Source organism: Camponotus floridanus, unplaced genomic scaffold, assembly GCF_003227725.1.
Source record: "Camponotus floridanus strain SB8 unplaced genomic scaffold, Cflo_v7.5 scaffold107, whole genome shotgun sequence".
Classification (NCBI taxonomy): Eukaryota; Metazoa; Arthropoda; class Insecta; order Hymenoptera; family Formicidae; genus Camponotus; species Camponotus floridanus.
The window spans coordinates 573,581-590,612 of NW_020229223.1; the positions used below are offsets into that span (position 1 = coordinate 573,581).

The following is a 17,032-nucleotide window of genomic DNA, read 5'->3' on the forward strand; positions in this document are numbered from 1 at the left end:
TAGGCTTATGTCAGTGTTACATGCGTGACGTCTTCCCCTCATCTCTCTGACCGCTAGTGTAAATACACACACCAAACGAATGAGTGGGAGATCGCCTCCCTAACCGACGATGTTGGCGAAGTACGAAGGCGTCTCTCGTCAGTCAAATTGTGATCGTCGTTGCGTGACCATTTAACGTTGCACTTGGTATACAAATGTAGCACCTCGCCGTGCGCTTATATATATATCTACACATACGAAAATAACATTTTCATCAAGAACTAAGCTATCACGGAGTTACGACTTCTTCCGAGATTTCACGCACTTTGCGACTTATATTCCGCAACTTTACGATTTTTTTATAGGTCCATAGAAAAAATCGAAAAAAAGACAATTTAAAACATTAATTGATAATAAATAAATAAATATTATAAATCGATAATTGATATTTAAACGGGATTATTTTTTCTCTTATAAAATTATATATCTATTTTATATTTAAACATTAAAAAGTGAAAAATGGTGTATAAAAATGGATTTTACATATAATTCCTGAGTTATCAATGATAAAATTTACAAATTTATATATGTATATTTTTTTCTCTAAACACATAACTCCTGAAATATTGACATGAATTTGCAAATTATATATATGTTACAATGGAATCTTTTTTTATAAAAAGTACATATACAACAAAGAATACATAAGATGTATGAAAGATTTATACAAATATAAATCTCTCAATGTGATTTTATATTAAGTTTATTGTATGAAAAAATATATATACCATATTACTGTATATACTTCATACGCGCATGTGCTTATGAGAACTTTTAAATTATTGTTTGTTTTTTATATAATAAATAATTTTGATAATTAACATCCATTTCGAAGGGGAAGCATTTCCAATCTTTTTTGCTTTAAATGGATCTTTTAATACATTTTACATAAACGCTTCACTGAAATTTCTCTATATATCACGTACATTAATTGTGAATTTTATATTTAATTCTTAAAAACAGGGTTAAATAATTCTCCGGCATATATACATTGGATTCGTAAAAAAAGAGTGGAAAGACAGCACCCGTAAAACATAATACTACGTGTGCAGTAAAACATCGAATTGATTCCAACGATAAAATGCAACGATTACTACTGTTGACTCTTTCACTTGTCGTAGTATTGTGTCATGAACAATTCCAAGTAATCTTCGAGTGGAAGTCGATTGACTTTAAGTGGCCGTCAGAGGAAGTACGAAAATATGCTCTATTGCGTGGCGATTACATACCAATGAACAACTTCATCACCACCGTGAAGTTCTGGAAGGATAAGATGTACCTGACAATACCACGATGGAAGGACGGGGTGCCAGTGACATTGGGGGTCACGTCGGCAAAACCGGTGAACAATAATGAAACGGCGCCCTTTCTGGACCCCTTTCCCACCTGGGATATGCAGAAGCTGGGCGACTGCTCGGCTTTTCAATTAGTCCACAGCATAGAAATCGATCCTAAAGGTCGCATGTGGGTGCTAGATACCGGTCGATCTACAGCTCTGCGGATGGAAAATAAAAGAGATTGTCCGGCTCGCCTAGTCATCCTTGATCTCGAAGACAACGGCAAAATAATACGCACTTACGAATTCCCTGATTACGTAGCTCGCCGCGGTGTGACATATCTCAACGATATTGTCCTTGATCACGAGAACGGTGGCATGGCATACATTACTGACAATGGTCTCGACGATCCTGGCATCATCGTGTATTCCGTGAAGAATAATACCTCTTGGAAGATTCGGCACGACTCCATGAAGGCGGAGAAAGAGGCGGTCGGGTTTATGGTAGCGAAAACGCGTGTGATCAACCCGGTGAACGTGGACGGCATAGCGCTCTCACCTGCAAGCGAGTCCAACAGGTATTTTAAAAAAAATTAAAATTTTTTTTTCTTACGCAAGGGATCACATGAGAATTGAATATAATACAGGGTGTTTCTAAACCTGTGCGAAAAATTTCGAGAAATGATCCCCTTTGAGTGATGTCTAAAAGAAACATTTATATCAGTGTCCTGGATAGTTTTAACATGCAAGATATAACATCTTGATTGCTATAATAAAAAAAATATTAATATCAAATATTTTATTAATAGAAATGCATTACGATACGTAACATTTTTTGCGATAGTAAAATTTTTATAGCACAATGCAAGTAATTGCAAATAAAATTATGTTATTGTGTATTACTGTATAAATTTTGCGATTGGATTTACATATTCATCATGCTGTATCATTCTATTTATTAACCTTCGATTTATCTCACAAGCTCAAAAATGGCTAGCTAGATTTTTAATGTTTAAAACATATTATCTTCATATGTATCTTATCGTATGTATATTTTTAAATAATCAATGCTAAATATTCAATGCTATTTCTATTGTATTGTTTTTATTTTTTTACTATTGTACTCATACTTAAAAAAATATTTTCAAAGCAGTAACTATAAATATTTTTATTATTATTTGTATTAATATGTGTAAAAAAATAATTTTCTGAAAGTAAAAGAGTATTTCAAAAAGATCAAACGTCTTTGACGTTTTATTGATTCCAAATAACACTGGGAGTAACAAGAGCAACTTTCGATTTATAAAAGAATGATGAATGAATGAAAAATATATCTTTGATGAGCTATTAAGAAGGTGCGGATTATAAGTCAAACGAGTATAAATATTTCTATTATATATCTCGCGAGTACAGCCCTAATTTTATTTATATTAAGAAATTTTTTCTCCGCAGTATTTTTAATAAGTAAATTTCAAATTTATGCAAGAGATTTTAACGAATGGAAATCTGTTTCAGGCAGATTTACTACTCGCCATTATCTTCGTTTCATTTGTACTCAATCCCGGTATCCGCTGCGAGAGACAACGTGACGAACATTGATCAGTTCGTGAAGGAACTCGGGCGGAAGGAATCGCAGACCGATGGTATGGCAATGTCGGCTACTGGCGTGCTTTATTTCGGCTTATTAGCTGACGACGCTATCGTTATGTGGGATACCAAAAAATCTTCCTTTGCTGTCGGTCGACGAATTATATCGCGCGATCATGTGTTGACGCAGTGGCCCGATAGCTTCACGTTCGACGAAGACGGTAACTTTTGGTGTGTCACTAACATGTTACAAAACTTTTTGAACAATCGTGTCAATATCAGTGTACCCAACTATCGTTTGATTCGAACACATTTAGGAGTCAAGAGTTATCAATATTACGAGAATGGAACGGCGCCGGAATGGCCGGATTTTACCGCCAGTGCCGAATCCGTCAGATTCGCCCTTGCCACCTTATTGGCCGTACTTCTGGTATTTGTTGCCAAGTAATTGCTTTGTATCAAAAATATATATAAAGATGTGCAGATTTGCCGATTCAAACGCTAGAAGAAATGATTTATAAGTTCACATTAGTAAAAAATCGATTATATTTTGCATACATTTTTAAGTGCCCAGAATTTTTCCATAATGTCTATATGTTTAGGTGTAAATTGAATAAAACACGAAATGAAAATAGTACAGAATAGAAAAATTCAACAATTACGTAACGGATAGCAAATATCTTTTTAACGATATCATGAAAAATTTTACCGGAGTAATATTTAAAATTATTTTAAAATTATTTAAAGCCAAATTTTAATTATCGATGTATAATATAAATTTTTAGAGAGATGTAAAAATCTATATTAATCGAAGGATATTCTGTTTACATGTATATCAAAAGGAATACTTAAGAATCGATTTTTGTTATCGGAGTTTTCGTGGATTATGTCCACGCGTGAATGTGTTCTTTTCACTGTATTATTTATAACTACCCTTCGAACCCTTAATTAATCAAAGCGCGTCCAATCGTCATGATTTCAAAGTGTTATCGATCCAAATAGACGGCTTAAATTAGAAACTTGGATTTGCACTTTCAATTTAAATTATGCAGCTGTAACTTTTTATTATAAGATCAGTACGATGAATAAACAAACAACGAATGCGAATTCTCGGCACATTTGTGCCGAGAACAATTGTATTCAGATTAGACACTGCATGCATAAACATAAAATTATCAGATGCAATAATTACTGCACATGCGCAAGCTTTATCGTTATTATTATTTGATAAAAAAAGAAAAAATAAAAATAGATGATATAAAAATATGAATGATAATAATGTAAAAATTGAATGATAAAAATAGCACGATAATAAAGCATGAGATCCAGAAGCAATACAACGAATGCATAATAACATTACGTATAAGCTTTCTTTGACATATATATTATCTACATGTCAAACTTTCTCTGATGTATCTATTATCTATTATTATCGACGTTTCGAAATTTACTATTAATATTCGATGTTTATAATAGATAGATTATAGATTTCTAGTACTAAAAATAAATTTTGAAATGCCTTAATGAACGAATATAAAATATTAAAAATTCTGCTTATGTTTATTAAATCAATATCTCTGATTTTAATAATGATAATTCGCAATTGTTGTTTGTTTGTTTATTCGTTATATCCAATTGTAAATTATGATCATTACAATAATTTATAAACAGCATTTAAAAGTAAAACGGTGCTGATAAAAGTTTTTAATATAAATAGAAAAAAATTTGGCATGTATATTTATTTATATAATATCGATATTAATTTATATTTATATATGTATATTTTTAATATTTCAATGAATATTTACCTGTTCTTCTTTCTTTTTCTTCTTTTTAACTCTGTTCCTTATTTTTTCTCCTTTTTGAAAAAATTTTTCTTTTTGTTGTTTATTCTTTATTTTCTTATTTTCTCTCTCTCTCTCTCTTTCTCTCTTTGGTCTAGTCCTGCATTAAACAATTTCTATACTTAAATTAACACATTATTTCATGTTATATTTTTGTGTATACATAAAATCTTTGTTAGTATTATTAAATATATATATATATATATATATATATATATATATATATATATATATAGAGTAAGTCATCAAGTATCAATTTATTATTACTCTATTATTGTTATTATAATTACTATATTATAATAATTACTATATTATTATTACTGATAAAAAATAAAAGAAACATCAATAAAGACAAAATTTTAAATAAACTGTTTAGTTCAGAAAATTCTTATTTTACTTCCCATTGCAGTATCCACAAATATGTTCTACGCAATATATACATTTTATGATTCCATCCACCGATGGAATGTTCCATTCGCTTTCGTCGAATGAGTCATCTTGCCTCGTTTTTCTCTGTTCAATTCATCCTGTAAATAAGGCCGTATACATTATGTATACATACTGACGTTAATAAAAGCTGCTTTTCTCAGAAAACTTTGAGATCTCCGTTATCAATTCTGACTAAGAAGCGTATTGTGTGGATCCAGTGAATGAATTGAATTACAGGTGTAATCGCGCGCGAGAGAGAAAGAGAGAGAGAGAGAGAGAGAAATTCTCAGGTTTATAATTTTGTTTATTAATTACAGTTGAAGCCTACAAAAAATTGCGTACATGCGTGCGTATAAATAGTATGCGCTCATAAAAGAATGCATACACGGCAAGGACAATTATAAAGATTTAAATGAACCTTGGTTCGAATAATAATAATTAAAAATTGAATCAAAATTGGCAAATTAGAACCGCGTTTTCTGTTTTATGCGATATTTTAATTGTACAAAATGAAAAAAAAAACAGAAATACGCTTAAAGACATCTTAAAGATGTCTTAAAGACATAATCTTGCTACCTGGGGCAAGATTAGTCGAAATACATATATATTGTATATACAGTAAATTGTTGCACTGAATATATATGTACATAATATTAATAATATACTTGAAATATATTTTTTCTTTATTAAGAAAAAAATTATTTCCAATTAATTGTTCTTACCATTAAATTTATTTTTGTAATTAATTGTACTTTTTTTTAATATGTGTGTATATATATACATATATATGTGTTATGTTGTGTATGTATGTGTGTGTATATGCGTATGTGTGTGTGTATACATACTACATTATTATTATCATTTATATATACTTTTATTATTTTTAAAATATTACTTATAATATTTTATCATTATTACTCTTATTATTTTATATTTTTACATTACTGTTGTTATCATGTTTTCGTTGACAAAAATATCTATTAAAAAATAAAAAAATTTACCTTATCGATGAATTTGTGCATAGTTTTTACACCAATGATACGCGTATCAAATAGTAAATGATTAATAAATTAGCTTAATGATTGATTAATTAATATACTTGTTATGAATATCAAACGATAAATAAATTAGATCAATATACAACAAATAAACAGTACAGAGTAAATGGCGCGCGTTTGTAAAATTCTAACTCCATTAAAAAAAAGAAACATAGAGCGAAACATTCACAAGATTAAAGATTAGAACTGGACCAATCAGAATAAAAGGAACTAAACTTTCCCTCTTCTGATTGGTCAAATTTTAATCTTCATTCTTCATTGGATGACGTCCAATTAAACGCATTGTCTATTGGCTAGTTGAAAACAGGGCTCTCTGATTGGTCAATTGTTCTAGTTACTCTAGCATCGGTCAATGTGAATGGTTGTGTCCAAATGAATTCTTCTCTTTGATCGATGTTCAAATCTAGGGTGTTTTATGCTACGAGATCTATGATTGGCCGCATTCAGCGGACTCGATCACTAAGTAACAATCGAACGTGATTGGTTTCTACTTTCAGGTCCGACCAATCAGCGTCGAGTTACATCGGATAATCTAGTAATGTTGCCCAACTATTGAGTCCGCTGGATGCGGCCAATGACGTCGAGCTCGCCACACATGCGCAATGAGTCTGCAATAACACTAGTTACGCAGTCTCTATTCGACGAAACTTGACTGAACTTGACGGGAGATCTACGAAACCTGTCTCTCAGCAGTGGCAGTCTCGTTTTAATCGACCGGCCATGATGTTGAGTGCTGTATCGAAAGCAGCCTTGAGGGCTGTAAAGCCCTGCCTCTTTCAAAATGAAATAGCGAAAGTATCGAGCGCTCTCGCTATTAACAGTGAGTATGCATTTCGCTATTTAATGCATTGAAAAATTGCCGATAACGCGAAATCTTGTCGATGTATTCGCCGTCTCTCGCAATCCACCCCTTGTTCCGAAAGCGTTCCTCAATTCACGATTTGATTTAAAGTGTCATTTGTTCATGACATATGACAATCAATATATTTAAATTTCATACAGATTATATTCGAGATATGAGGGAAAAACATTTATTACAACGATTATATAATCGGTGATCGATTGTCGCAGGTTCCACTGCTCAATATGGCGGCCTAAAGTCACATTCGTTCATTGCATTTTCTTAGTGAATGAATTAAAGCTCAACATAATTATGCAATAATTTATTATTTTATTCCAGAGTTCATATAGAGTTATCTGTTTTATGATTTGTTTAATAATTTTTGTTTTTATAATCAATATTTTATTTCTCCCTATTTTCCTCTATTTCTCTATTTGAATATTTTTTAGAATATATTTGAAAATGTAGCGTAACAAAGTTACATTAAATAATGCTCAATGGAATTCATAACTTAGAGAATAATTTATTACAATATTTATACATACAAGTATATTTTTTTGTTATGTAACATGCATTTCTTGTGTTTGTAAGTCAATCTTTGTAAAGATATTTGAAATTTTGAAATTATGTTCTCTCTTATAAAAATGAGAGAATTAAAGAGACATTTAATCTATATATTTAGTCGTATACAAACGTTCTTTTAAATAGAAAGAGACTATGCGGCGAAAGCTGCAGCTGCGCCAAAGGGAGGCGCACAAGGGAAGGTAGTTGCTGTCATTGGTGCTGTTGTTGATGTGCAATTTGAAGATGCTCTTCCACCAATTCTCAATGCCTTGGAAGTTCAAAATCGTACACCCAGGCTTGTACTTGAGGTTGCTCAACATCTTGGAGAAAATACAGTCCGCACCATTGCTATGGATGGTAATATGTTACAAATATTATATAATATGTAAGTTTTATGAATTTAATAGTAAGAGTTTATAACAATTATGAATTTTTATATAAAAATTTTAAAGTGTTATTAAACACCCACTATGCTTTACCTAGAGATTGAAAATTTTTTAGCAAATTTATCCATTTACTGTAGATCACTCTTCTAACATAACATGTCAGTCACACACACACACACATCTACAGTACTATAACTTGAACTCTGTGAAATTGTACTAAACATATATTCCTTAAAAGATATAAGAATCATATAAGAAATTAGATATATTTCTTATAACTTAGAAGAATTTAGAGTAATATTAAAAGCTTACTTTTTCCTATCAAATCTGACTATACTAGTTTATAAACTTCAGCTTGTATTTTGAATCCTTCATTTCCATATTATTTTTCAAAGATTAAAAAATTGATTTCTAAAAGATAAATTACTTTTTTCCTTAACACCAATGTCCTCTGAAAGAGTAATTATCTCCAGCTGATTAGATTTCTTCATTAGAATTATTATTTCAGATATTTACAAGTTACAGATTTTTGCTTATTTCAATACAATCACATCCTGTATTCAAGATCCACATCTTAACATCATTATAAAGTATTAATGATTATTATTTTTTATTACAATTTAGTAAAATTGTAATCTACTATCAATTTTGTATTATAGGTACGGAAGGTTTGGTGCGTGGTCAAAATGTTTTGGATTCTGGATATCCTATTCGTATTCCTGTGGGAGCTGAAACCCTGGGTCGCATTATCAATGTCATTGGTGAACCCATTGACGAGCGTGGACCTATTCCTACTGATAAATTGGCTCCTATTCACGCGGATGCTCCCGAATTCGTAGAGATGTCTGTTGAGCAAGAGATTCTAGTAACGGGCATTAAGGTCGTGGATTTATTGGCTCCCTATGCAAAGGGTGGAAAGATTGGTGAGGCATTATTGAAATAGAATTAATTATAGATTAATTTAAAAGATCAATCTTTCCTTAGCAAAAATATCAAGATTACATATTGCTGATCACTTGCACTAATAATGATATTATTTATTAGGTTTATTCGGTGGTGCTGGAGTCGGCAAAACTGTACTCATTATGGAACTGATTAACAATGTAGCCAAGGCTCATGGTGGTTATTCAGTATTCGCCGGCGTGGGCGAGAGGACGCGCGAAGGCAACGATCTCTATCATGAAATGATAGAATCTGGTGTCATTTCCCTCAAAGATAAAACCTCTAAGGTAGCACTAGTGTATGGACAGATGAATGAACCGCCAGGCGCTCGTGCCCGTGTGGCACTCACTGGACTTACTGTCGCTGAATATTTCCGTGACCAGGAAGGTCAAGATGTACTATTGTTCATTGATAACATCTTCAGGTTTACCCAGGCTGGTTCCGAGGTAAGAGAAAAAGTATAAGTATATACAGTTTATTAAGCAAATTAAAATAAATGAAGCGACATTTTTGAGTATGCTACATAATATATATATTTGTAATGTATACATGTTTTAGGTGTCTGCCTTGCTAGGTCGTATTCCATCTGCTGTAGGTTATCAACCCACATTAGCTACTGACATGGGTACCATGCAGGAACGTATTACTACGACGAAGAAGGGATCCATCACTTCTGTACAAGCTATTTACGTGCCTGCTGATGACTTGACAGACCCTGCACCTGCGACTACTTTCGCTCACTTGGATGCTACTACTGTGTTGTCACGTGCCATTGCTGAGCTGGGTATATATTGTTCTGAGAATTAAATATATTGCACAACAATGTCTGTAATTCAAATATGAATTTATTGATAAAATAGGTATTTATCCGGCCGTCGATCCTCTCGACTCCACATCCCGTATCATGGACCCCAATATCATCGGCGCGGAACATTATAACATCGCTCGTGGTGTACAGAAGATTCTTCAAGATTATAAATCACTTCAAGATATCATTGCCATTTTGGGTATGGACGAGTTATCGGAAGAAGACAAACTGACGGTTGCTCGTGCACGCAAAATCCAGAGATTTTTGTCCCAGCCATTCCAGGTGAAATATACTATATATGTGGAAATTACCAAAAACTACTTTCATAAATTTTTAAATATAATTTCTATAAAGAAGATATTTTCCTGTACTGGCAAGAAGGATGTTCTTGAAACTAACTTTATCTGAAAAATTTTTATATAAAATGCATATTTTTTAAAATTTGTTAGAAATAATTTTTGTGTGTCTGATGTTATTCTTTTTCCAATAATCTTAGTAATCCTCTTTCAAAATAGCAATATCATTACTATGTTATGTGAACATAGTTTATTTAATTATTTAACATATTTTTTAATTATACATCATTTAATAATGTACTAAAAAATGAATCATTCTAGGTCGCCGAGGTGTTTACTGGTCACGCCGGAAAATTAGTACCATTGCAGGAAACCATCAAAGGATTCCAAAAAATATTGGGCGGAGAATTAGATCATCTACCGGAAGTAGCATTTTATATGGTCGGCCCGATCGAGGAAGTAGTAGCAAAAGCAGAATCGTTGGCCAAACAATAAATTAAATCACATCTATCGTAAAAGTGTTGTTGAGAATTTATTCAGTCATCACTCGTTCGAGGAAGCAACCTTTTAAAATTTGAATTCTTCGATCTTTTGTGATTTTCATTAAGTTACAGTTTTTCAAATTAAATTTTTAAATGATAAAAGGCAGATACAAAAATACCAGACACAACTTTTTTGCAATATAACACTATAAATTATTATATTATTATATTGTAATAGATTAATTAAAATACTGCCAAAGTTTGTTATGCAAACACAGTAAAACCCGTGAAGCTTACTTTTATCTTCCTTTTACTACAAAAATAATGAAATTATTAGAAATCAGGAACAATGAATATGTGTAGTCAATCAGGATGCATATTTACACATGTTACTTCTGGTCTTCATAAATTAAATCAGTAATCATGTTAATACTAATTATCATATAATAATTATAGTGTTAGACACTAATAAAAGTTTTACAAAAACAATTTGCATTTTAACACTCCTATTTTATTAAATCTTAATTTTGAGAAAATAATACAATATAACTGAAAATGTACATTAAAGATTATAAATTATGTGGTAACGGCAAGAGCAACGAAGGTCTTTCAAGAAAGCATTGATATGTAAAGTCGCACTTGGAGATGTCACGTGAAGGATTCGTAAATTGCAGGATACAAAATATATAGAAAAAAAGGTACAAGATATATAACCACTTTAAATTTTATTTAGTGTGAAAAAAATAAGAGAGGGAAGGAGGAGAAGAGAAATAGCGAGAGAAAGAATGAAAGTGAGTGAATGAAGAAATAAGCAAGTGTGTACATCATACGTATACACATATTTACTAGTGTGTTATGTATAAGAAAAGAAAAATAATATTGAACTATTTTTTGTCTTTTTTATTTTTTAGATATAATTAAATTTAATGTAACAAAACAAAAATTTATTAACATGAAACTTTCTAGATAAAAGTTGAATCCATCTGAAAATACACAAACGTCACATATAATAACAATATAAATTATATAACATTAAAGGTATGTTTCATTGAAACTAAAGCATTATATTTTAAATTTAAAATAATCTCAAATTAATTTCTATTCGAACTAAATTTTATAGTTTCATATGACATTGTATAATTTATTAAATAACATTTAAAAAACTCTAAAACGAATTTTTTTGTCTGTTACTTTTTTATATGTATGTATACATATAATTTTTTAATTTTCTTTTCTGTATTACAAAATATATAAAAATTTAATAATATAACAATTGAAGCAACATATTATATGTTGTCATATGGAGAAAAGTGAATTTATTGTCAGAATATTACTAGAAAATATATTCAAGTATCTTCAGAAAACTAAAAAAACAGTGAATTCTTTATATTAATTATATGTAATTAAAATCATTAAAATTATATAACATTTACATTCTTGCGCCAATTATCATTTTTGATAAAATCCTGCCATTGCTAATTCAATTCACAAATTTATAATCAAGAACGATTAACTATGTATTTCATATATATGAAATACGAACGAGTAAACTTTATTAACGAATTAACAATTCTTACATATAACTAGATGTCAATTACTTCTGACTTTTAGTAAAAAATTCGTTATCGCTTATGCAATAACTCATGGAACATATAATCGCTAAAACAAAGATAGACTCACAGATCCACGAAAGCGACTCACAGATCAACACAGCGACCATATCATTCGTGAATCTTGTAATCACGCACTAAGATTCGACTAGACTCGAATTGCAATAATAATTGATTTTAATCGGTATCATCCACATCGGAGGGATGCGTGACGAGAGGAAGCGAAGCCGATGGGACTACGAGATCGGTTCCTTCTTCCTTGAGGAGAAAGTCCTCGTGTACTTCCTCTTCCCGTGCAGGTTCTGGTGGTGCCAGCACATTCTGACCGTGTTGCTTCAGGTGATCCTTTAGAGCGAAAGCCCGACCATATGATGCACCACATATGTAGCAGCTAAACTTGAGATTATTATCTTTCTTGTGCGTTTGGATGTGCGCGCGAACGGCGTACAGCGATGCAAATGGTCGCGAGCACTCTGTACATCGAAATGGCTTCGTGTGGCTGTTCTTGTGACCAGCCAGCTGCACTCGTGTCTTGAACGTCTTCGGACAATACGGACACATATAAGCGCGCTCTTCGCCATGTGTTAGCAGGTGATGATTATAGACGGAGGATGCCTTGAATCGTTTACCACAGTGCTGGCAGGCATAAGGCCGCACGCCGGTATGTGTACGCATGTGTAAGGTCAGGCAATAGGACACGCGAAAAGTCTTTCCACAAACCTACCGGCAGACATAGACATCATCTTTTTTTTTGTTTAACTTCATGTAATCGACAATTAGAAAATTTCAAAAAATTTATGAATTAATTTATTATTGTTTTATTGTTAATGTATGGTTTTATCATTCATGTACATTACTAGAAAATTAAAATTATTATATGTAAATTGTGTACTAAATTTATTATTATAACAAAGTCTTTTGTTTTTTCTCTCCTTTTTCTTTTTTTTTTCATTGTTATTTTATCTGTGAAAATAGGCAAATTTTAAATATTATCAAAATTGATATGGTCTAATAGCAGTCTTTAATAAATATCCATAATTATAAATTTTTATTTTGAATTTTTAGCTAGAAAATATAATTCAAAAATAAAATAATATATGTCGATTTTGGCATCTTTTCTTTATGCATTAAAGCAATACTTTTCTATTTCTGTTCAACAATCTTTTTCGATCAATCTCTAACACTACATATTAACACTTCCTTGCAATTTTTAGATGTCTTATTCTATTTCTCAAACTATGCATTTGTGTTTTTGAGCAATATTTAGCCCAAGATCCGATTATATGATTATATGATGATTGTCTTCTACCTCACAAGCATGTGGTTTCTCCCCAGTATGAATTCGTTCATGTTTCACTTTTTCGTGAGGTCTGGTAAATCTGCGACCACAATGCTGGCACTGATAGGGTTTCTGGCTATCACTACTTTCCACTGTCGCTGTTGTCGTCGTTGCTGTCATCGTTGTTGACGTTATTGCAATCGTCGTCGCCATTGTCGTTGTTGTTGTTACTGCCGTCTCTTTGGTCGATGAGAATGAAATAGGAACAGGCGGAGTAGGCGACTGCGGAAGTGCTATTTCACTATGCACTGCTGCATGCATTGTTAAACTATCCGCGGAGTCAAATTTCCGATTACAGACAGCGCATGTCACTGAATCACCAGTATGTAGTGCCATATGTGTATCTTTGTATGATTCTGATAGAGTTTTACCTGTGAAGCATTAATATTTTGAGAATACTAGACAGATAAAATGATACAACCTGATCATACATATTAAATTAGAGAGATGTATTGTAATATAACAAATAATAATTTCATTATAAAATTAAGTGTATTATATTTGATTACTAGCTCAGTAAATAAGAAAAATTAATGGGTCTATTTATAGTATAAATGAAATTAAGTTAATTCAAAGAATAAATGCAAGAAAAGAATTTATTACCACATTCTGGACAAGTGAAAGTCGCGTTAGGAGTTCCTTCTGGTGCATCAACATGTCTGGCCCTTACCGGAGCATGCATTCTCGAATGCAAACGTAAGCTTTTGTGAGAACAAAACTCGGTTCCACAAATGGTACAAATAAATGACTTTTGGCCTGGATCGATGTCGCCTTCGTGTACTTTCACATGGAGCTGCAAAGCCTTGAGTGTCGCGAAGCTTTGATCGCAGTGCTCGCAGCGATTGTTGCCATGAACACAGGCATGCACACGAAAGTTTCCTAACTTGGAGAATTGCTGCAAGCATTGATTGCATCTGTACATTCGCATTGACGCAGTCGCCAAACGCTTCTCTCGTACCTGCGATATTATATATTGTAGATGTTAATCCTTATATGTAATTTCTTACATAATCCTCTTCTTATATAATCTCACATTATCCTTATATGTTAATCCTTAAGATCTCGCACAAGATTATTCTTTCGTTAAAAATCAAGCGGATCACACCTTAACACCTTCCACATTCGAAAAGAACTTCTCAATCATCGGAGCTTTTGTTGATTGCGATGTAATCTGGATTGGTGTACGGTCCCAGAATCTTTCAATTTGCACTACTTTTCTCGTGTAGAACCTACCCTCATTGTCTACACATTCCTCTGTACGCAGCGTGTTCATTGTTTGCCGTTGTCGTGCATTTACTATGTTTTCAGAACTTGAATCTGGTATTGCGGAAACTTGGTTCGTGGGCGTCGACAGATCGTTTAACTGCTCTGCCATTTCGAGCAATACTTCCTGACCATCATGGAACTGTTTGATATGTTCTAGAATGGAGTTGAAACTGATTTCACAGCTAGTGCAGCTATATACAGCATCAGATTCCATCTGCAAAAAAACAATAAACAATATTAGTTGCAAATATACATTAATACAAATTATTTGATATAATGAGATATCTGTCAATTTTGTACAAGAAATAACTTGAATGACATCTAATTTTCATTAATATCTTTACCTCACATAGTTCTTGCTTGACATGCAGAAGACCAGCTTCATCCATCTCTTCTGCCTCATTTATACGGTCAACGTCAATCAAGGTAGTGGCATCCAGAAACTCGGAATTTTCCGGTAATACAGCAATTACGCTCTTTTCTGTCAGTGCCTTGGATTCTGTACTGGAGTTTGATACAGGAACAGCTATTAATTCTTGCATTGGCTGTAGTCTTTTTTGTACTCTGTCACTAACTCCACAAAGCTCTTCAGACATCTTGAAATCCAAAGAATTTTGATCTGGTTGTATTTCTTCCGTGTCCATCTTTTCTATGACTTTAATTTCTCCTGATGTTTTCATTAGAAATAATATTCATTCTTGGAAAACCCTTATGCAACAAAGCAGTAATTCTACGAACCATTCTCATCCATTTGTATCGTCTGTGGATCACCCATTATAACAATTCCATTGTCACTCACAGTCGCAAGAAAGCTTCGATTAATCACTTTAGCATCCTGAAATCAATTATTATATTCACAAGATATCTTGGAACAAAAGATGGATTAATTTTTTATTTAGAATATTTTAAATTTCCAACAAAAAATTTTAAATCATTTCTCAAATATTATTTAAAATTAGCAAACCAGCCTATATCTTATGTAAAGAATATTTATAGAAAGTTAAAGCATAATATATATATATATATATGTAGAATCTTATAACTTTTAACTTAATTGTAACGAGAGGTTTCTCAATCAATTTACAATCAATTTTCCAATCAGTTTTAAATATTTCAATTTTTACATTCTTATAACCAAGCCTTGAAAAATTAAAGTTTTATTAAAAATACTTAAAATTACATAAAAAATCACATCTATTGTGCTGCTTATAACTTTATTTATGAAAAAGCTTTTTCCCTTAATTATTTATATATAATTCATTTATATAAACTTTTCTGACTTAAAAATTAAGGCCTTTCTCAACATCTTTCTTGGAAAAAAATGTTTTGAAAGATCTTCAAAAGCTCTTGATTTTAGATAATACTTAAAAAATAACACAAACTTTTAAAAATGACAGACTTGTACGAATGGCAAACTTGTATGAAATGCATGCTAAACTTTTTATTTAATTTTCTCTACCAACCATTTTGGCTTCGGTCTCTTTCCGGAGTTTATCTGTCAGAACGTCAAGTCTCACCTTGCGCTCCAAATCTTGTTTGCATTTATCAAGATGCTGAATGAGCGCTGCCACAGAATCAGAACGCTGTGAACAGCCAGGACAATAGAGATTGTCCGTAATACTTAACAAGTGGTATTTGAGAGACTCAGAATTATTAAAAGTTTCACCACAACACATTGGGCAGATAAGATTCAGCGAACCCATAATTAACTATGTTCACTTCTCAAAGTTAAATTTCTATTGCGTTAATATGACCACCATAGGTTCGTTTGGATGATCTAACCTAGCGTAGAATGTTGGAAGAAGTGTTGAGATGACTTGTATACGAAAATTTCATTTCATTTGATTATTCGGCAAAATTATACGCTCGCCGAAAATCCCTTTTTTTCATAAACGATCCACAATACTGGCAGTCTAGTCTCTAGTCCTTCACAATAACATATCCATTGGAGACAAACTTCATCGCAAACAAATGCCGCACACAACAATCGTGAAGTTGGGAAATTGATAAGTGAATCTCGAAGTCGGCCATTACGACCATTCAGTTTATATGTCGCCGCCAAAATTAAGTTGAGGTCTAACAAACTTGCATAAATAGTTCTTGTATAAACGTATAATATAAATATGTATAGATAAATATATCAGTTATGTGTCTGATGAAAGAATGAATGCGTTGCTCGCTATTTTTTATTAGATACGTAATTAATTCTTTAGAATAAAAATATATTATTTTTAAGATATTTTTTTCTTTCCTTTAATTATGATA

The 17,032-nt window shown here is 32.0% G+C and overlaps 3 protein-coding genes across 4 annotated transcripts; 2 read left to right on the forward strand and 1 right to left on the reverse strand.

The window, feature by feature from the left end:
• Positions 1-114: 114 nt before the first annotated feature.
• LOC105250668 (protein yellow) lies at positions 115-3,625 on the forward strand. Its single transcript, XM_011256865.3, has 3 exons — positions 115-186; positions 1,003-1,893; positions 2,831-3,625. Exons 2-3 carry the CDS (start codon positions 1,121-1,123, stop codon positions 3,348-3,350), a joined length of 1,293 nt encoding a protein of 430 aa, XP_011255167.1. The 5' UTR covers positions 115-186; positions 1,003-1,120; the 3' UTR covers positions 3,351-3,625.
• A 3,230-nt stretch (positions 3,626-6,855) lies between these two features.
• Positions 6,856-10,980, forward strand: LOC105250667 (ATP synthase subunit beta, mitochondrial). The gene is made up of 7 exons (XM_011256864.3): positions 6,856-7,053; positions 7,783-7,995; positions 8,684-8,947; positions 9,069-9,412; positions 9,525-9,750; positions 9,827-10,056; positions 10,392-10,980. Exons 1-7 carry the CDS (start codon positions 6,954-6,956, stop codon positions 10,563-10,565), a joined length of 1,551 nt encoding a protein of 516 aa, XP_011255166.1. The 5' UTR covers positions 6,856-6,953; the 3' UTR covers positions 10,566-10,980.
• Positions 10,981-12,167: 1,187 nt separating this feature from the next.
• Positions 12,168-16,660, reverse strand: LOC105250665 (zinc finger protein 658B). 2 transcript variants are annotated; one of them, XM_011256862.3, is made up of 7 exons: positions 16,231-16,660; positions 15,506-15,602; positions 15,112-15,434; positions 14,607-14,981; positions 14,105-14,459; positions 13,472-13,872; positions 12,168-12,882 (listed from the first exon to the last, which is right to left on the reverse strand). In XM_011256862.3, exons 1-7 carry the CDS (start codon positions 16,468-16,470, stop codon positions 12,340-12,342), a joined length of 2,334 nt encoding a protein of 777 aa, XP_011255164.1. In that variant the 5' UTR covers positions 16,471-16,660; the 3' UTR covers positions 12,168-12,339. The 2 variants fall into 2 exon arrangements, with proteins under 2 accessions (XP_011255164.1, XP_011255165.1); XM_011256863.3 differs by lacking the exon at positions 16,231-16,660 and having other exon boundaries at positions 12,172-12,882; positions 15,112-15,363; positions 15,506-15,587.
• Between the last annotated feature and the right edge of the window lie 372 nt (positions 16,661-17,032).

What these genes read in the sequence shown, in the direction of transcription:
- LOC105250667 (XM_011256864.3), top strand. Translation starts at nt 6,954, where the DNA reads ATGATGTTGAGTGCTGTATCGAAAGCAGCCTTGAGGGCTGTAAAGCCC. An exon ending in GAGCGCTCTCGCTATTAACA is followed by an intron (nt 7,054 to 7,782) that starts GTGAGTATGCAT and finishes TCTTTTAAATAG; the next exon opens with AAAGAGACTATGCGGCGAAA. An exon ending in TGCAAAGGGTGGAAAGATTG is followed by an intron (nt 8,948 to 9,068) that starts GTGAGGCATTAT and finishes ATTATTTATTAG; the next exon opens with GTTTATTCGGTGGTGCTGGA.
- LOC105250665 (XM_011256862.3), bottom strand. Translation starts at nt 16,470, where the DNA reads ATGGGTTCGCTGAATCTTATCTGCCCAATGTGTTGTGGTGAAACTTTT. An exon ending in AAGAGACCGAAGCCAAAATG is followed by an intron (nt 15,603 to 16,230) that starts GTTGGTAGAGAA and finishes AATTGATTTCAG; the next exon opens with GATGCTAAAGTGATTAATCG. An exon ending in GATACAAATGGATGAGAATG is followed by an intron (nt 15,435 to 15,505) that starts GTTCGTAGAATT and finishes TGAAAACATCAG; the next exon opens with GAGAAATTAAAGTCATAGAA.
- LOC105250668 (XM_011256865.3), top strand. Translation starts at nt 1,121, where the DNA reads ATGCAACGATTACTACTGTTGACTCTTTCACTTGTCGTAGTATTGTGT. An exon ending in CCTGCAAGCGAGTCCAACAG is followed by an intron (nt 1,894 to 2,830) that starts GTATTTTAAAAA and finishes AATCTGTTTCAG; the next exon opens with GCAGATTTACTACTCGCCAT.